Genomic DNA, 14,298 nt, shown 5'->3' with positions numbered 1-14,298 from the left:
TGTAGTTTTGCATGATATCCAGTTGTGCCAGCACCATATGTTGAAAAGACTATCCTTTCCCCATTGAATTGAAAATCATTGACCATAAATATAAGGAGAGTTCGTTATTTCTAACCTCTCGATTCTGTTCCAGTGATCTATCTCTATGTCGGTATCACACTAACTTGATTACCTTTATTTTTATCGTAAGTTTTGAAATCAGAAGGTGGAATCTTCCAAGTTTGTTCTTTTTTGAAGTAGTTTTGGATATTCTGTTTTGTTTTGTTTTTCATTTCCATATGAATTTTCTGGATCAGCCTGTGAGTTTCTACAAAGAAAGCCTGCTGAAATTTCGATAGAGATTGAATTGAATCTATATGTCAGTTTGGGGAGAATTACCATATAAATATTGAGTCTTACAACCATGAACATGCAATGCCTTTCCATTTATTTAGATCATCTTTAATTTCTCTCAACAAACATCAATTTGTGTTTCTCAGTGCATAAGTATTACATTTGGTTTGTTAAATATATGCCTAAGCATTTAATTCTTTTTGATGCTATTGTAGCTAGAATTAAGTGTTCCTTGATTTCATTTTTGGATTATTTGCTACATGTATATAGCAATAAAATTTGTTTTATGTATTACTCTTGTATTCTGTGATCTGTTGAACTTCTTTATTAGTTCTACCGTTAGATCCGTTTTTGTGGATTCCTTAGGATTGTCTGCATATGAAATCATGTCATCTGAGAATAAAAAAAGACTCCCTTTTTATTTCCTATCTGGATGACTTTTAGTTCTTCTTCTTCCCTGTTTGAACTGGCTCAAACTTCCAGTGCAATAATGAATAAAAGTAGTGAGCATGTCTTTGTTGCTGACTTTAGGGAAAAGGTATGCAGTCTTTCACTACTAAATATGATGTTAGCTGTAGGTTTTTCATAGATATCCTTTATGATGCTGAAGAAATTTCTTTCTATTCCTAGTTTTTTTAAATTGTTTTTATCATGAAAGGTGGTGGAATTTTGTCACATGCTCTTTCTGTGTCAGTTAATATGATAATGTTTCAGTGCTTTCTTCTTTTAAAATAGTGTGTTACATAAATTGATTTTTAGATGTTAAACCAACCTTGTATTTCTAGAATAAATCCCACTTGGTTATGGTATATAATCCTTTTTATATGTTTCTGAATTCCGTTTGTTAATATTTTCTTGAGGGTTATTTCATCTATATTCATGAGAAAGATTGGTATGCAATTTTCTTTATTTTGGATGTCTTTGTGTGTTTTGGGCATCAGGGTAATTGTGCTGGTCTCAGCCAATCGACAGTGATACTGTCAGCTAGAAATACCTGGAGGCACTTACCTGTACTCCAAGGCGAGCCCCCACAGATATTTCCCCTTTCAGAACCAATGTTGTGGTTGAACTAGCCCTTGTGGTTCTTATTATAATTGCAAGAGGCACCTCAGCAATAACCTTTAGGAGACTTTGTAAGGACGAAGTTTATTACTCATAAGTCATGGAGGGTACATGGCATGCCTTGGACCACACAGAAAGGTTGTGGGTGGAGAAAGAGAGCTGGGACCTGGGGTTATGTATGTATCGGGGTCAAGAGTGAGGGGCCTAGGGTTTCTCAGATTCACTCTTTATCGATGAACTTAACACAGAATGGGAATTAAAGCACAAGAAGGGAAAAACAAGCAGCCAAAGGGTCAGTTATCTAAGTCAATCAGAGATCTCTAAAACAAAGGAAACTTCAGGGGTGTGGTGGCCTGGCTCTTTACCTAGTCGTGTAGCTGGCAATTTGTTCTTTTTGATATAGCTGTCTTTGAAGTGGTGCCTCAGCAATCAAAAGCTTAATGTCAGGCACTTGCATTACAATTAAGAAAAAAAAAACTGTCAGAGGCTCACACTACAGTAATATTGGCCTACTAGAGCTATTTTGAAAGTATTCATTCCTCTTCTATTTTCTGGAAGAATTTCTGGAGTGTTGCTATTATTTCCATCTGAAATGTTTGATAGCATTCAGCAGTGATGCCATCTGGACAGGAGCATCATTGTGGGAATATTTTTAATTATTAATTTAATTGATTGTCTATTATTGAGTCTGTTTTGAAGTTTGTGTCTCTCTACAAATGTTTTCATTGCATATATGTGTCTAATTTGTTGGTATAAAATTTTTCATACTATTTTCTTATGTTTTTTTAAATTCAATAGGCTCAATGGTGATGTCTCCCTTTTCAGCCCTGATTTTAGTGATTCCTTAGGAATCTTTTTTTTTTTCTTGGTCTGTCTGCCTAAGGTTTGTGATTTGTTATCTTTTTAAAAAACCATCTTTTGGTTTCATTGTGTTGTCCAAAAAAATTAATCAAGAGTCAATCGAAGAAAAATGGAAATTTTTATTTGAGCCAACCTGAGGACTATAACCTGGGAGACAATCTTCAGAAAACTCTGAGGACTGTTCCACCCATTGGAGGTAAAACCGTGATATAAGTTTTTGAGACAAAGTAGCATATTAATAGTTTACATAGTCCAACAAGGCGAGTAGTGGGTATTAATGAGGCATTACAGGATTGAGAAAGGAAAGTTACCTCTTAAGGAGTTACCTCGCTGATTCCAGGAGGAAATTTCTTTTTCTTCTCTTTTTCTTTATTTTCTTTCTTTCTTTCTTTCTTTCTTTCTTTCTTTCTTTCTTTCTTTCTTTTTTTTCTTTTTTTTGGTGTGTGGGCATTCCTGTATCTTTTAAGGGGATCTAGTTAATGTATAATGTGATGCACAAATCACACTAAAGGGGAGGGTGTAGTGGCTCAAATGGGCAGAGAGAGAATTTTATGTTTAAAATGTTTCTTGTCCTGCCTGAAAATAATTTTATTTCAGTAATTCCACTTTTGATCATTAATCTTTCAATAGAAAGCATTAGGTGATCAAGTATTTGGTCCCTAAATGCTAGGGTGGTTCTTTACGTGCCTTGGGTCCATCATGTCCCTCGATGCTGGGTCCTAATAGCCCGGTTCTTTCTTTCCTTTTAGGGGGTGGTACTAGTAAGATGTCTGGCAAGGACTAACGGCCAATTCCAAGTTGTCCAATAGGACTTGCACCAATTTTACCTTGCATGTGCATTGTGCATGTCCATTATTTTATAGAGAACTATAGATGTGATCAATAGTTTCCAGTTGTTTAGATATCATTATCTTAGTAGGAGCAGGTGATACACAGTGCAAAAAACAAGAAACTAAAACTTTATAAGTTACACAAACTGTAATCAAAGTTGGAAATAGGAGCAACAATATCATTAGTAAAGATTTAAGCCAATATCCTCTTGAACCATACCATTTTCCTAGCATTTCCCTTAAACTGGGAAGATGATCATTCAGAGTGGAAATCCAATTTTTCATACGCATCATAAGCGGGGGTTGCATTAGAAGACTCATCAGGTATAAAAACAAAACGTTCACTATGTATTACAGCATAAGCTCCCCCTTGGGAAGCTGTTAGAATATTGAGGGCCATGCAATTCTGTAGGACTGCTTTTCTCATCATGGAAATTTCTGAACTGAGCAAACACACGGCTTGGTTACTATCATTTAAGGCTTGCTGGGTGAATTTTGTTAAAGCCTCTATATGAGTAATGATATCTTCTATTCCAAGTGTGGGAATAAATATTGCAGCCAAATAATCATACCATTGGAAAACTGATTGAACCCAACATGCCCACATTGAAAGCAGGATGACAGCGGCTGTTTTCAAGGCTACCTGTAGGTGACATTGAGCCTAAAGGAAACCAATTGTACACCTTCCTAACCAATCTGGGGAGATCCAAGGTCATAAATTTGTTGTATAAACCTATTGGGTCCTGTTAGAAGCTATCCCACAACTTTAACCTCTAGTGAAAACTGTCTTTCAGACATTGAAACATACACCCAAAGGTTATCAAATATTAGGTGGGATTCATTTGGGATTTAAAAACATTTACTAATGTGTATCTGAGGCCATCGTTCTGCAACTTGCAGTTTGAAGTCAGGAGGATGCTTTCTTCTTTTAGTGTCTCTCTTGTGGTTTGATGATTTTCCTCAGTGTTATGTTTGTGTTCCTTTCTCTCTAGTTTTGGTAGATCTATAGTAGGTCTTTGATTTATGGTTACCATGGAGTTCATTTATGTTGACCTATAACTATTTGATTGCAACCGATAGTCATATATGTTCAAACACATTCTGAAAGCTCTACATTTTTTACTCACCTCCCAGCATTTTGTGTTTTTGATGTCATATTTCACATCTCCATGTCTATCATTTAACTGTTTATTGTAGTTACAGTTGATTTTACAATTTTTGTCTTTTAACCTTTGTACTAGCTTATTTAACTGGTAAATACCCAGCCTTTATGATATAATTGCTTCACCAGTATATTTTCCCCGTCCTTTAATTTCTTATTTCCTGTTGTAGCCAGTGTTTTTTTTTTTTTTTTTTTTTTACTTCAAGAAGACCTTTTAACCCTTCTTGTAAGGTTGGTTTAGTATTGATGAACTCTTTTAATTTTTGCTTGTCTGAGAAGCCTTTATCTCTCCTTCAATTCTGAATGATAACCTTGTTGGGTAAAGTATCCTAGGTTGTAGGGTTTTCCCTCTCAGCACTTTAAATCTTATCATGCCACTCCCTTCTGACATGCAAAGTTTATGCAGAAAAATTAGCTGATAGGCTTATGGGACTTCCCTTGTATGTGACTCTTGTTTTGCTCTTGCTACCTTTAGAATTCTCTCTTTAACTTTTGCCCTTTTAATTATATGTCTTGATGTGGATGTGTATGGGTTCATTTTGTTTGGGACTCTCTGTGCTTCCTCTGTGTTTCTTTCTTCAGATTAGGGAAGTTTCCAGCCATAATTTCATCAAATACATTTTCAACCCCTTTCTCTCTCTCTTCTCCTCTGGGACCCCTATAATGCAAATGTGAGTATGCTTGATGTTGTCCCACAGCTCCCTTAAATTATTCTCATTAAAAAAATTGTTTTTTGCACTTATGATTGAGTGATTTCCATTATTCTACTTTCCAGACTGCTTATGTGTTCTTCTCTGTCACCTAATCTGCTGTTAATTCCCTCTAGTGTATTTGTAATTTCAGTTATTATATTCGGCTCTGACTTGTCCTTTTTATATTTTCTAGTTCTTTGTTAAAAATTCTCACTGTTCATCTATTCTTTGCCCCAGTTCAGTTAGCATTCATATTACTACTGCTATGAACTCTTCATCAGTTAAATTATTTATCAGTTTCCTTAGGGTTTTTTTCAGCATTTTTTCTTGTCTTTAATTTGAAACATGTTCCCCTGTCTACTCATCTTTTTAAAACTTTCTCTGTCTCTATGAAATTAGGTGAGACAGTTATCTATCCCAGTCTTGAGGGTGTGTTCTTGTGTGGGACCATCCCTGTTCAGTCTGCACGTGCCCAGTGGCTCTGGAGGGAGAGCTAGATATGAAGTGAGCATGGGCTGCATCTTCCCCTAGGGCGTGGTGGCAGTCACTGCCTGGGTGGGAAACAGGTCTGGAGTTGAAGGGGCTAGAGCCAGAATAAGGTGTGAGCTGGGGCTGCTTCTCTGCTCAATGGCCCTCACTGCCCTTTCAGGTGTGGGTTTGGGACCTGAGGGGCCAGAGTTAAGAGCCCTGAGGAAGTTGGGTTTCTCCCAGGTGTGATGGCAGTCTCCACATTGGTCTGGGATATAGCCGGGTCCTGAGGGCTTGGGGCAGTATTTCTCTTCTGGTTTCACTTTTCCCCCAGTGTGCACACTGTGGTTAGAGGCTAGAGGGAATGGGCTCTGAGCCAGAGGGCTTCAGGCCGGAAGGGATGGTGCCATACCACTGAGCTGGTCCCATACCCTCCATAGTGTGCACAGGGAAGCGAGTTCCTGTGATGGTGGTCTCCAGCCTGTACTTAGCTTCACACTCTCCAGAGTGTCTGCAGGGACACAAGACCTGGAATGACTGTCTCTACAGGTTAGAGGCAGGTCGAAAGTCTACGCTGGCTCTGTTTCCTCAAAGTGCACACACACTCATTGGTAATGGCCTCAGCTCAGTGGGGAGCAGTGCCGAAGCAAGAGGGGCTAGAACATAAGCCTGGTACAGGCTGGACTGGGGGGGGCACTGGGTACATCCTAGGAATCCAGCCAGAAGCCTGGGCACCAATCAAGCCCACCATCTCCAGGGAGGGGTTTGAGTGGATTAAATCCCACGAATGTCCTTTTCTGACCCTGAGGTCTGTGACTGCCCCATCCCACATGTGGTCTGTCCACCTGAGCTCATGCCATGGACTCTGGGAGCGAGTCACTGTGAGAATATGGGGGAAGGGTGGACTCAAGTGCTCCCCATTGTCCAGGCGCAGTCACTCCTTACTTCCCATCCTCACTGCGCCCACCCTGCCCCTGTCCCAGGTAGCTCATGTTGGGTGGTCACATATATGGGTCCCCTGATTCTAAGATGAGCTACTCTGAGGAGCCACTCTTCCCAATCTCATTCCATCCACACCCACAGTAGCTGTCAGACATCATAGGATCACAGAGTAGGATCGAGAGCCTCCTCCAGCGAATCCAACATTTCGAGCATCCCGACACCCTGTCGTGGGGTTTGGTGACTTCTGCATCCTCCCCCGCCTATGCTTTGGGAATTTAACGACAACCCTTGAACACAACAGATCCGACCCTTGCTTTTGCTCATTCAATGACTTACAGAACCTGGACTAGCCTCTACTCTCTTTACTCCCTGAATCACATCTTTCTCCCTCAAGGGAGATTATCCCTGATTACTTTTATTCACACACAGGGACACACAGTCACCAACCTTGAATGTCCTATTTACCATCATACCCCCTTTTGTGTAGTAAAATACCGGTCTTTTGGGAAGGGTGCCAGGCAGAATCGCCTCACTCAAACACAGATCTGTCCCTCTGAGTCTCAGGCTAGTACAGCCCTGGGTCCCGGCTGAGGGAAGGAAGTGCTCCCCAACCTCCAGTGAGGGGGAAATTGAACATGGAGCTCAGAGTCAATCTCGTGTGTCCTAAAGAGGCAGTCTGGGAGATTGAGCTGGGACACAGAAATATAATTTCCAGGAAAATGTGTCATGGGGCTGGTGGAAGAGTATTTGACAGGGACCATGCAAGAACACAGACCTACTAACCACACTTGCCATAGAACCTGACGGGCCAATATCCACTCAAGGGTATAGAGACGACCAGGCTGGAGGAGGGTGGTCAGCTGGTGAGGGCAGGGAGGATGTGAATGCTTCCAGAGTGGAGCTCTGGAAGGGGGTCATGAGTTCCTGCTGATGGGGAGGGTGAATGGCAGAGATGAATGGGAACCACCAGACCCCAAAGGAGGAGGGTGGTTTGGAGAGAATTAGAAGAGGGCCTTCGGGGGCAAGGGAGGACGTGCCAATGTGGCCAGGGAGAGCACACAGACGACCCAGACCTGGGGCAGTCCGCTGACTTGACTGCAGGGATGGTAGCAGAGGCTGGTCCAGAGTCCCCACCACAGGATGCGACAGATACTGTTCTGGAAAAGGCTCTGACGTGGAGCAGTGCCCCGCCCCGGCCCCCTAACCCTACCCCTACCCCTCGAGAGAGAAGGCAGAACACATAATATGAGAGGTACTTTTTTTGGAAACTGCTGTGAAACTGGGGAGGGGGCAAAACAAGGGTAGAGGAAGCCCTAGCTGAGGCAGAACAGGAGGGAACGAGCTTGGCCACAGCTCCCGGGCTCCAAAGGTACCAGCTGCCCCTCCTGAAGGAAGACGATGGGCTCAACCTGTAAAACAGCAGAGTCAGGGAAGAGCCTCAAGCCAGGGCCGGCCCCCAGCCCTGCTCAACAGCCAGGACTGTGGGAAGGGGTACGGTGTGTGTAACACTCACTTCAAAGTTTCAGGATCTTGAGAGCCATGTCCTTCATGGTGTCTGCAACAGGGACAGGCATTAGTAGGCACTCCAGAGAGAGGGATATGGAAGCCCGTCCCCTATCCCCGTGAGGAACCGTGTAGCCCTGAAAGCTGAAGCCCTCTCCAGACCCGATGCAAAGAGCTCTGGACCAGATCACTCCCCACCACCGGAATTGAATGTGGAACTGGTTCCTCAAGGGAAACAAAGTGTGCCAGCAGCTCTGATGCTGTGGGCCGTGCCACAACCAGTCAGATCCCGTCACACACACAAACAAACAATCCAACAAGAACCTTAGAAGCCACACCAAGCAGCAGTTCAAGGGAAAATCAACGAGGCATCTCTCAAAGTCCTATCAGAAGGAGATTCCCTAGGACTGGTCTGGTTGGCAAAGTGTGCATGCAGTCCAGACAGTACTTTGCTACTTGTACACACGCCCAGTTGTACATGCACAGCTGGCTCCAGGGCCAGGCCTGCTAGGTTCTCCTCGCCACAGGGATGTTGGTCCCTGCGAGGCTGACTGCACCTGCAGCCCACCCCCACCCCAGGTGCCGGGTTCTGAACTAAGACACCGCTCTCCGTCCCTGGTTCCTCATACCAAGTTTCTTCTTAAGGTTGTCTACTTCTCTCTGTAGCACGAGACACTAGGCCAGGAGACACAGGAGGAAGAGAAATGATTAGTATAATCTGGCCTCCTCTCTCCTCCACCTTCTCCTCTCCACTGGGCCCTGCACCCCAAAGCCGGGTGGCTAGAATGGCAAGCGCTGCTCAGTGGAAAGCAGGTGGGCTCCCTCCATGGGGTACGTGATGGGGGCAGGGGAGGGGTGGCCCCACACATGTCAGCTGAACTTGGACCCAGATCCCAGCCTCGAGTTTGGGCCTGCATTTCCAGGAGCCAGAGGAAGCATTACCCAAAGACAGCCCGGCATTCCCAGTGGCTGCTGCGGCATTTCCGGTCTTGGGGGATGGTCCAGTGGCTCCCAGTCACCTGAGAGGGAAAGGACACACAATCCAGCTTCGCAGGCTCCCAGTGAGGTGGAAAGGGCCAAGTGGGGTCTACGGTGAGGTGAGGCGGCACCACCCTCTGCTGGCGACCAGCCGCCCCTGCTCTGCCCAGAAGCCCGAACCTTCTCTCTGGGGCTGCCTCCGCTGTTACCCGGGGGCAGCCATTTCCCCATTGCATTGTGGTCCCCAAGCTATGTGCCTCTGGATTCGCCCCTCCCAGAGCTGCAGCCACAGCCAGCACGTGGGAGAGCAATGTGGGCGAAAAGGACTTAACAGAAAAGGCTGTTCCCCTGTAAATCTATACCCGGAGGAGCTGTGTGTGGCACTGCCACCGACCGATCAGCCCTGCCGCACAAACCCCCGACACAGGATGATGTGGCTCAAGGCCAGCCCTGCCAGCACCCCGTCTCCTGTGGGAGAAGCTGCCTGAGAGAACGGCTGTGCCCCCAACAGAGACAGAGCCAGAGGTTTCTGCCCTCCACCCCTCTCCCCTCCCCTCCTATCAAACCCACGACACTCACCTGAGGGGGCAGGCCCCCCGGGCATGACTTCTCCCTGGTTCAGGGCCAAGGGCTCTGAGTTTCTTGGATCTTGGGGGCCTCTGGTGTCGACCTCGCCACTGCTGGCTTTTCCACGATGCATGCGTGGATAAGATGTCCCTGGCCTGTGAGCTGGCAGCTGAAACAAAAATTTTTCACCGATTTGGACTAAGGAAGTCTGTCTGTGTGTGTGTTTGTGTGTGTGTGTGTGTGTGTGTGTGTGTGTGAGAGAGAGAGAGAGAGAGAGAGAGAGAGAGAGAGAGAGAGAGAGAGTGTTGTGTGATTTGGGCCGGGGTGAGGCAGGGAATTGGGAAGGGAATTGAAAGGCTGATCTCATTAGCACTTTCTCCCTCCGTCAGCCCCAGGCCAGCAGGCAGAGGTGATCTAGGGACAACAGTGGGGCACTGAGTAAGCCCAGGGCCCCTGCAAGGAAGGTCTGGGGAACACCTAGGAGATAGGATTCAGGAAGCTGGTGAGTCTAAATACTGAGGCTTTTCGGGGAAGCTTTTAAGGGATCCCCCGACCCAATTCAGCTACCAACCCTCCCTTCCATCCCAGCCCCAGTCTCTCAGAGGACGCTGGAAACAGGCCAAGGGTGGAGAACCAGGCCCAGCACACCCGAAGTGCTACCTTACTGTTTGTCCCTAGTAAAAGGAGCCCGATCAGGCATCATAATGACCCAGTGACCGAGGGGCACCCAATGACGACCCCTGAGGGGTGGACAGAGGCAGCATGGGTGAAGACGTGTGCTCTGGGTGCGGTGGGGGCGGGGAAGAGTGGGGAGAGAGGAGGAGCCTGGCCTACTCACTTGGCCCTTTGGGGCTGGGTCTCTATTTGGGTCCTTATCTTCTCCCGCCACAGCCTCAGACTCCCTTGTCCACGTGACCACGGATTTCTTCCCAGCGCTGGTGTGCTTGGCCTGTTTGGTTCCGGAAGGGCCCAAGGTATACCTCTTGGATCTCCCAAGCAGCGGAATACCAGAGACTGGGGGGAAGGTGGCCGGTTCCAGCGGAGGTGCCCAGATTCGCTGCCCCCAGGAAGGGAAGTTTTTCCCCAGGGCAAGTGTGAAGGCTCCCCCGAGGGATTTCTTCTCCTGGGTCCCCTTCTTCCTAGGAGTGACCTGCAGCAGGCCACCTGCCGTAGCAGCAGCAGCAGCAGCTCCCGGGGAGCTGGGCTTGCTGCTCCCGTCCCCCCAGAGCACGCTCTGCATTTTCTTAGGGGAAGAGATGCCCTGCTCTCCCACGCCCTGCCTTTCCACAACCGAAGAGAGTCCTCGCAGAGCCGAGGACAGGGAGGAGCCTGTCACGTGAAGGAAATTCTCCCTGACTTGGAAATTCGAGTGACTGGGAGTGTCCCCGGGATCCTCGGGTCTGCTGGGCTCGGCCTGGCCTCCTCCTCCGGGGTAAGTACTCACCGTCATCAGCTCTGTGTCACTGAACTCATCTGAGGACTCGGAGTCGGATAGCAGCAGGCCCAGGGCTTCCGCGGAGAAGCGCTGGCAATCCGCAGCCACGTTCAACCTACGCTTAGTGGCTCTCTTAGGCTCCCCCCAGGCCCGACCCGCTTCGGACCCATCGAGGTGGAAAGGGTCGGCCAGAGCCGGCGGCGCTTCCCCACAGCTCTGGGCGGTCGCTCCTGGACCGCCGGGACCCGCCTCGAGGCCGGCGGACACTTCCAAAGAGGCGCAGGGCTCCGCCAACGGGTATCTGCAGAAGCCCAGCGTGTCCCAGTCGTACAGCTGCTGCGTGGTGCCCGCCGCAGACTCCTCGGCCAGGTCAAGGAGGTCCCTCATGTCATCAGCCGGGGAGCCAGGTCGGCCTTCACGGCCACACAGCACCGGACCTCCCGCTTCTAGCATCTCCCACTCTGACTGGAAGCTCTTGGGATCCGGGCAGCTGCTCCCGCCCCCGCCGCTCGGCGGCTTCCTGGGCTCGGGGCCGCGGTCGGGTCCCCGCGGAACTGCGCGGCCGGCTGGGCGGACGCCGGCCCGCTCCCCGCCCCCTGGGCCGAAACCCGTTCCCCACACAGACACCTCATCTGGGGAGCTCATGTCGCGACCCAGGCGGCCGCGGAACCGGGGCGACTGTTGATGGCCCGAGTCGCGGTCGCGGTCACGGCGGACGAGGCGGGCGGCGCTCAGACGGCAGCGTCAACCACCTCAGGCGCTGCACGAGCTCGTCTCAAACGAAACGACGCGCCACTTTCAGCGCGCCTCTCACGCCTGCGACGCGGCCTCCTCATTGGTCCGGCCCCCGCCAACCAGCGGGCGCCTTGTTCGCCTGTCCCCTCGAGGCCTAACCAATGGGGTCGAGGGCCTCTGCTTTGCCCTCAAGCCCGTGGGCGGTCCGAGCAGTTGGCTGCTGAAGGGGATGGTGGGAGTGCTTCCCTCTGTCAAGACTCTCGGCCCGCCTCCTCCTGTCCCGCCTCCCCTTTCCGGTTAGAGTCACAGCTCTGAGCCTCCGTTTCCCATCTATACAGGGGGTCGGGGAGTGAGGGCGCCGGGCTCCAGGGGTGGTGAGGATGAAATGTCAAGATGGAGGCACTGGATGCCTAGCACGCGCCAAAAGCATTTGCCAGCCTCCCTTCCACCGCAAGCCTTACGACCCAACAGGAGAATGGGCACAGGAGTCCCGCAGTCAGTGATCAGGGGTCGGCCAGAGAGCAAAGGGATCGTATTTTCGTTCTGTAAGGTCTCTGTCTCAACTGCTCCATCAAATGTGGCTCAGCAAACGTCATTGGCAGGCAGGTTTGGCGGACAGACTGGGGTTGGCGGACAGATTGGGGTTGGCCTCGCTCCATCAGCCCTTCCCCCTCTCTGAGGCAAATTCAAAGAAGAAGAAATCGCAGTGGCCAGTTACACCCCAAAAGATGCTCGCCACCGCTGATCCTGGAGATGTGAACTAAAACCACGAATCGGGTTTCACACACTAGGTTGACAACCTTCAAAGAGCTTAACCATTCCGAGGGTGGGAGAGGTGAGGAGCAAACCCCTGTGGCGGTGGTGCAAGAGACCCATTTGGGAGGTAATTTGGCAGAATCCATTGAAAGCAACTTAGTGCCAGCACGGACTCTGTGCCTGGCACTCTTCTAAGCGCTGGGCATAAATAGTAATGCATCAGCGTGACACTCCTAGAACTATAGTACCAACTATTACTGGCCTCTTACCGGTGAGCAAACAGGCACTGAGAGGTTCAGCCACTGGCCCAAGGTCATTCGGCTCGTGGGGATCAGCGGCAGGATTGAAACCAATCAATCTGACTCCAGAGTCCTTGCTTTGAGCCGAAGACCTTAAAAAGGAAGAAAAAAAAATAGGTATTTCCTCTATGTTCCGGCAAGTCCGCTGCCTGGTACTTCTTCCGGAGACACGCTGGTACCTGTAGTGTACAGGAGCCCATGCACAAGGGTGTTGGTGATGGGAAAAACTGGGAGCACTCCAAATTCCCATCAGTAAGGAAATGGATGAATGCAACGTGGCTTAGCATCCAGTAGCATAAAGCGTGGCAGTCCAACGGAATGCATCAGGCCATTCTCACAGCTTTTGAAAGCACCTGCCTGACTTCAAACTGCAAGTTGCAGAACGATGGCTTTGGATTCACATTTGTAAGTTAAATCACTTGCGTGCGTGGGCACACACACACACCAGTCAATCCTACGTAATATATGAGAATTCATTTAAGTATATGTACAAGTATGTTTTAAAGTTTTGAAGGACGCACAACCAAGGCCTACCAGTTGTGATGGCGGTCGGTGTGGATAGCCAGGTGTCTCTCAATTTTTCTTGGAACTGTCAGTTCTCAGCTTCCCTGAGCTGAGCAGTACTGATGTCTGGGGAGTGGTGCCTCCCTTGGTTTCTCTATGGCCCATGGGTGTTAGAATTTCCCTTGTCTGCCACCCAACTCCTGCTCTGACACCCCTCCATTCCTCCCATACCTTCCTTCTGCTCCTTCCCGTTCATACTCCTCTGTCTTCAGTCACCTCTCTCTCCTGCATCCTGCTCTGGCTGACCTCCTGGAGAGTCCTGGCGTGTCTGAACCGCTGTTGCCTGTGGAACTCAAAGGCCCAGTTTTCTGGGCCTGAGTTTCTGCACCTGAGAAGCTGGCCATGCTGGAGAAGTTACAGAGCAGGGGAGACTGGGTGCACTGTAAATCTGCAATCCTCCTCCTCGAGCCTGCCCCCGATGGTGCCTGCCTGTTTGTGGATACCGCCCTCTTCCACTTCTCCCAGTGACTTTTTAAGGCATGGTGTGCTATTTCAAATATGTTAAAATGGATAAGGAAGGATATAGCAAAATCTCCTGCATCCACCAGCATCCTATGAAACATTACCAGTGGATCCAGTGGAAGCCTCCATCTTCCCTCTCACCATTTCCATTCCCTTCCTCCCTCCCCCATAGAGGGACTCCCGGAACTTCTCACCTTCTCCACTCTCTTTGTCCCTGTGGCTCTCCTACCTCCTCTTCCCATACATCCCATACGTCTCCAATGATGTCACTAATCTCTGCTTTACCCCGTTATGCTCACCAGGATCCAATACTGGCTTTGATGTACTCTCTTGGCCCGGGGTGGGAGCCAGTGGCAGAGGTTCCTTTTGGCCTTCCCCACCATGATAGCTCTTACTCCACAGACCAATGACCCAACGTGTAGGTCATTGCTCCAACTGCCAAGTGTATCACTTAGAATTATCAGCTTGGGGACTGGAGAAATGACCACTATGTTTGTCCAGGGACCCAGTCAGCTCACCGTGAACTGATCTCTATCCCCAACTCCTTTTACTGCCAGAACCTCATAAGCCCCACTCTAATGGGGCCCCATCATGACACTTTGGGCTTCCGGGATCAGTGTCAGCTCAGAAACTGTGTCCAGTAGTCCTA

At 48.7% G+C, this 14,298-nt stretch overlaps 1 protein-coding gene across 1 annotated transcript; it reads right to left on the bottom strand.

Moving 5' to 3' along the window:
• Positions 1-10,090: 10,090 nt before the first annotated feature.
• On the bottom strand, positions 10,091-14,032 carry LOC308609371 (uncharacterized protein CXorf49 homolog; the record flags this gene model as incomplete). The annotated part of the gene is made up of 3 exons (XM_081223052.1): positions 10,091-10,138; positions 10,237-11,563; positions 13,935-14,032. 3 exons carry the CDS (start codon positions 14,030-14,032, stop codon positions 10,091-10,093), a joined length of 1,473 nt encoding a protein of 490 aa, XP_081079178.1.
• Positions 14,033-14,298: the final 266 nt, after the last annotated feature.

Source organism: Mesoplodon bidens (assembly GCF_964165515.1).
Source record: "Mesoplodon bidens genome assembly, chromosome: X".
NCBI classification, from domain to species: Eukaryota; Metazoa; Chordata; class Mammalia; order Artiodactyla; family Ziphiidae; genus Mesoplodon; species Mesoplodon bidens.
Note: the sequence above shows the minus strand (reverse complement) of the source record. Positions and strands in the feature narration are given on the sequence as shown.